The 6,000-nt window shown below is 36.9% G+C and overlaps 1 protein-coding gene across 2 annotated transcripts in view; it reads left to right on the top strand.

The window, feature by feature from the left end:
• PKP2 (plakophilin 2) overlaps positions 1-6,000 on the top strand; it is a 162,051-nt gene that overhangs the window by 69,621 nt on the left and 86,430 nt on the right. For both annotated transcript variants that reach the window (XM_069094835.1, XM_069094834.1), the window contains exons 4-5: positions 3,109-3,244; positions 5,275-5,482. In XM_069094835.1, the coding sequence (XP_068950936.1) occupies positions 3,109-3,244; positions 5,275-5,482 (344 nt within the window). The remainder of the gene's footprint in view (positions 1-3,108; positions 3,245-5,274; positions 5,483-6,000) is intronic.

Genomic DNA, 6,000 nt, shown 5'->3' on the forward strand with positions numbered 1-6,000 from the left:
TTTTTTGTTCAGTTCTGGTCTTTTCATCAAGAATGCTTGAAAGTCCTCTATTTCATTGAATGTTCATATTTTCCCCTGAAGTATTATACTCAGTTTTCCTGGGTAGGTGATTCTTGGTTTTAATCCTAGCTCTTTTGACATCTGGAATATCACATTCCAAGCCCTTCAGTCCTTTAATGTAGAAACTGATATATCTTGTGTTATCCTGATTGTGTTTCCATAATACTCAAATTCTTTCTTCCTGACTGCTTCTAATATTTTCTCCTTGATCTGGGAACCTTTAGTGCCAAATGCAATATTTACAGTGCCCATGATCACGATAAAGACCATGACTATAGGTATCACATGACGTTAGATCGCAAAATATGCCAAACTCTCCAGATAGAGGATAGAACTGAAACATTTACTTAGACACTAGAAAACAGAAACCCCAAACCAGTAAGCCATCATAGTACCAAAGATATTCAGAAGCCATAATAACACTGAGAGCCACCGCATCCTTAAGCCTTCCCACAAACCAATACAAGATCAATATTTACTCACAAACCTCTCTATCTCCCTAATGAGTTTCCTTTCTCGCCCACTGTCTTGCTAGCTCTGACCAGCTTCCTGTGGGCTCTGCTTCCCTTTAGGAAACTTCTCCCACCACAGGTTCCATGTGACTACATTCAGCAAATCAGGGGGCAGAGTTTATCTTCACAGCAGGGAAGCTTCCTGTGGGCTCTGCTGTATCCTTCAGCAAATTCCCTCCGTCACGGGTTCCATGTGATTATATTCATCCTATTAGATGAAAAAGTTGAAAAGAGTTTACTTTCAAAAGAAAAAGTTTGAAAAGAGTTTACTTTCAAAGCAGGGGAGGTCTTCAAACTCCTCCCTAGGTATATTCAAGGTCAGGGAAAATCTTCAAATTTCCATTCCCATTACAGACCTCTGGAATTTGGCTATAATATTCCTAAGAGTTTTCAGGATTTTTTTTCAAGAGGCAATAGGTGGATTCTTTCAATTTCTATTTTACCCTCTGGCTCTAGAATAACACAGCAATTTTCCTTGATAATTTCTTGAATGATGATGTCTAGGCTCTTTTTTTGATCATGGTTTTCAGGTAGTCCAATAATTTTAAAATTATCTCTCCTGAACCTATTTTCCAGGTCAGTTGTTTTTCTGATGAGATATTTTACATTGTCTTCTATTTTTTTCTTTCTTTTGGATCTGTTTTATAATATCTTGATGTCTCATAAATTCATTAGCTTCTATTTGCTCCATTCCAATTTTGAAGGAATTATTTTCTTCAGTGAGCTTTTGGACTTACTTTTCCATTTGACCAGTTTTTAAGCATTCTTCTCATCATTGACTTTTTGGACCTCTGTTGCTGTATGAGTTAGTCTATTTTTTAAGATGTTATTTTCTTCAGTATTTTTTTGGGTCTCCTTAAGGAAGCTTTTGACTCATTTTTCATGATTTTCTTGCATCACTCTTATTTCTCTTCCCAGTTTTTCCTCTGCTTCTCTTACTTGATTTTCAAAATACTTTTTGAACTTTTCCATGGCCTGCAACCAATTCATATTTTTCTTGGTTGCTTTTGATGTAAGACTTTCTTCTGTTCTGGTTGTATGTTTTGATCTTCTTTTGCACCAAAGTAACATTCTGTAGTCTAAATTTTTATATGTTGTTTGCCCATCTTCCCAGTCAAACTCTTGACTTTCTAACTCTTTGTCAAGGTAGGATTCTGCTTCCAGTGCTAGGGAGGGAGGGTTGAGGGGGGTGTACTACCCCAGGCTTCAGCGATTTCATATCAGCTGTGAGATCCCCCACCGTCTGTGGACCAGAGCTCTGAAAGCAGTCTGCTGCTGCTGCCACCCCCCTCTTTTCCCCTCCTGACCCCTCCTCCCACCACCTCTGCTGCTCCAGGGCTGGGGCTGGACCACACTCCTCTGTTACTCAGATCCCACAGTTCCCCCACTGACCTTCCACACTGTCCTCTGCGTTTATGACTTGAGATGTCTGGAAACCACCAAAGCTGCCCATGATTCATTCCCCTGAGGCCTGCTCTAGCCCCATCTGTTTCAGGCATAGCCCATGCCACACTCTGCTCCCAGCTCGGTGCAGTATACCCATCCTGTAGACCTTCCACACTGTCTTGGGCTGTAGATGTGTTTCACTCTGTCATTTTGTGGATTCTGCAGCTCTAGAATTTGTTTAGAGTAATTTTTTAGTTATTTGAAGGGGTTTGGGGGAGAGCTCAAGAAAGTCCCTGCTTTTATTTCACCATCTTGGCTCCTCAAACTGAATTTCAAGCACTTTTATTTAGTACAGGAACATTTTAATAGATGCAAATAATTTGAATGGAACAATGTCAGTGATTTTAGTGGGGAAAAAGCAAAAAATGCCTCAGGCAACTTGGACACTTCACTATCAAATGTCAATGGGCATTCTAACTGAGAAGATTCCTAATAAGAAAATATGATTCTGCAAGTAAATTTTTAAAAGATTCTAATTTGAACCACCCCCCTCATTTTGCATTTCTACATTTGATCTGGGACAATGGTACTCATATAATCCTACGTACAGGTCTGCTACCTTCTGTATCTTGGGGAGACATTATGAGTCTTGGTATTATAGTTCCAAGTATCTGACCTTGCAACATTTTCCTGATTTTTTATTTCACCAGCAGATACAAATTGTTCATATAGGTTTTTGAAGTTGAAAGTGCAGTTTAAAGTTTATTAATAATAATAATGATAGCTAACATTTATATAGTGTTTACTATGTGCCAGGAACTGTGCTATGCAGTTTATAATTATTGTCTCACTTGATCCTCACAACAACCTGGGAGGTACGTGTTGTTATCATTTTACAGATGAGGAAACTGAGGCAGATATGTTAAGTTACTTGCCCAACATCACACCATTAGTAAGTGGTTGAGGCCAGATTTGAAATCAGGTCTTCCTGATTCTAGGCCTCCCCTCTTTATCCACTCTGCCACCTACCTGCTATTTCCTTTCTGCAAAACATTTTATAGACTTGTGAGCTTTAAACAAATATGCAAAACATACCTCAAAAATGTCTTGTATTTTACTGAACTCTAAGTATTATATTTTCTATGTCTAGCCATGAAAATGCAGAGATGACTCTGGAGCTTGCAGTAAGCATGCTAGATTCAGATAGTACTCTAGCATCTAGGATTCAAGCTGCAGCCACCTTTATCCAGCATGAATGTTTCCAGAAATCAGAAGCCCGAAAAAGGGTAAGGCACCAACTTAATTGTATGTGTATTGGGTTTGATATTCAACTGCTGCATGAAAATTATTTTTATTTTAAAATCATAAATAAATATTTATTTGAAGTTTTCACTGATCCCAACTCTTCCTTTGACCCCTGCATAATCACAGACCTGCCTTTTGGGAAGAATTTGTAAGGGTACTAAGTTTATTTTGAAATGCCCTCTTTTTCTTTGTACAAGAGGGATATAGTCAGACTTATGAAAAATCACTTCTTTTGCCCAAAGGGCTAAACAACTATGCATACCCTTAACCCAACGATACCATTACTAGATCTGATCCCAAAGATGAAAGAAAAATGAAAAGGATCCATATGTTATTGTTATATCCATATTGCATCTCTATCCCTAAGCTTTATTCTTTTCTATTTCTAAAAAGCCAGGTGTCTCAGAATCCAAGTTGAATTAATTTTAGTTTTTTCTACCCCCCAGACCTTTTCTGACCTTTCTCTAGTTTTACCTTCTTGATAGTTTTCCTAATTTACAATACTTTCTAAAATATCAAGAAATGACATTTTTTTTGCTCATTGTATTTTTATTTTGTTTTTTAATTTTTATTTTTTTTTAATTAATTCGTTTGTTTCCTTTTAGTTTACAGGATTAAATTCCACAATTCCTTGAGTTTCACGTTTTGTCCCCCTCCCTCCCCTCCTCCCCATGAAGGCATATAGTTAAGTATAGGATCTGTAAATACTTTCACATTATACATTAGTTAGGTTATAAAGACGGATTGTATCAGATGGAATGAAAATTGGGAAAGAGGACATAAAACCAAACAAGAAAAGGAAAAAGATCAGGTATTTTGCTTCCATCTGGATATAAACTCAATTCTTTCTAGTTCTTTCTCTGGATGCACACATTTCTCTCCATCATGAGTCCTTTTGGATTGACTTGTATCATTGTATTGCTGAGAAGAGTCCAGTCTATCAAAGTTGGTCATCACACATACATTGTGTCTGTAATTGTGTACAAATTTCTCCTGGTTCTACTCTTCTCACTCAGCATCAGTTTGTATAAGCCTCTCCAGGTAAATAGGAAGACCGTATGCTCCTCGTTTCTTATAGCACAATAGTATTCCATAACATGCATATACCACAACTTGTTCAGCCATTCCCCAATTGATGGGCACCCCCTTAATTTCCAATTCTTTGCCACCACAAAAAGATCTGCTATAAACATTTTTGTACATATGGGTCTTCCTCCCACTTCTATGATCTCTTTGGGATATAACCCTAGGAGTGGTATTAAGAAATGACATTTTAAAACTACAAAATTATTTTATTAATTTCAAATGCTTCTATGTAGACATAGCTAATTTATATAAATATTTGTAAATAATTATATAGTTGATTACACAAATAACTGAAAATTAGGAGTAACATAGCAAATTATTTCATTTCTGAATTTCCATTTATTTTGCAATTATAACACTTTGTCTAGAATAAAAATTTGTGTAACTTGATACTTCACAAAGTATCTTTAACTATTCTGATCTCCTCTGTGGACCTCTCACTTCTCTGAGTTCCTTCCAAACTATGTCTTCCATTTTTCTCTAATTATTTCAAGTGTTGTCTCTCCAAACAGATTATAAGCTCTGAGGGGAAGAGACCACACTAAATGTAGTACTAGATGGAGCACTGTCTTGGAAGTCTGGAAGACCCTAATTCAAATCCTATATCCAACACAAACTGGGTGACACTGGAGAACTCCTTTTACTTTTCATAGCTTTATTTCCTCATCTGTAAAGCTGAGTTCATGGTGCTACCTAATGAGATAATATATGTAAAAGCATTTTGCAGACCTTAAAGTTTATGTAAATGTTAACTGTCATCATTGTTATGTTGTCACTTAATATGCCTATAAATAGTTTTTGATGTATGTATTAAACCCACAAAATAACAAAGAACAAAATCAGGTGTCATTACATTATATGCCTCTATACTATAGCAAAGCCACAAAGTAAATGGAATTGATGGAATTTGGATTTCTTCCTTCAGGTTAATCATCTTCAGGGCATACCCAAGCTTCTACAGCTCCTAAAAGTACAGAATGAGGATATACAGAGGGCAGCATGTGGAGCCCTAAGAAATCTGGCTTTTGAAGACAATGACAACAAGATGGAGATAGCTGAACTGAATGGGGTTCCACGATTGCTCCAGGTCCTGAAGCAAACCAGAGACTTGGAGACTAAAAAGCAAATAACAGGTATTGCTTTCTAAATATATATAATGACATATATTTTCCCTAAGTCTTCTGAGGCAAATAATTGATGGGCCCATTGCCATAAGGCAGAAGATAGTTATTATTATCATTTTTTGCTTTTTGGAGGGCAATTGGGGTTAAGTGACTTGCCCAAGGTCACACGGCTGGTTTTTGTGTTAAGTGTCTGAGGCCGGATTTGAACTCAGGTACCGTGCCACCTAGCCACTCAATAATTTTTTTAACCTTTGTTTAGTATTTGATTTTTCCTTAGTTACATGTAAAAACAATTTTTAACATTCATTTGTAAGTTCCAAATGGCAGAAAGTAGTTCTAAATTGTTATTTAGACATTGCTATCCATTCTCTTTTCTTTATCAGACAGGGAGAATCTCTTAAATTTTCTGTTTAACCTTTTTTTTTTGCCTTTGTGGAGGGCAATTGGGGTTAAGTAACTTGCCCAAGGTTACATGGCTAGTTTGTGTGTGTGTGTGTGTGTGTGTGTGTGTGTGTGTGTGTGTGTGT

This window comes from Petaurus breviceps, unplaced genomic scaffold (genome assembly GCF_028583685.1).
Source record: "Petaurus breviceps papuanus isolate PSGF00001 unplaced genomic scaffold, PetGlider_PUasm1.0 221, whole genome shotgun sequence".
Classification (NCBI taxonomy): Eukaryota; Metazoa; Chordata; class Mammalia; order Diprotodontia; family Petauridae; genus Petaurus; species Petaurus breviceps.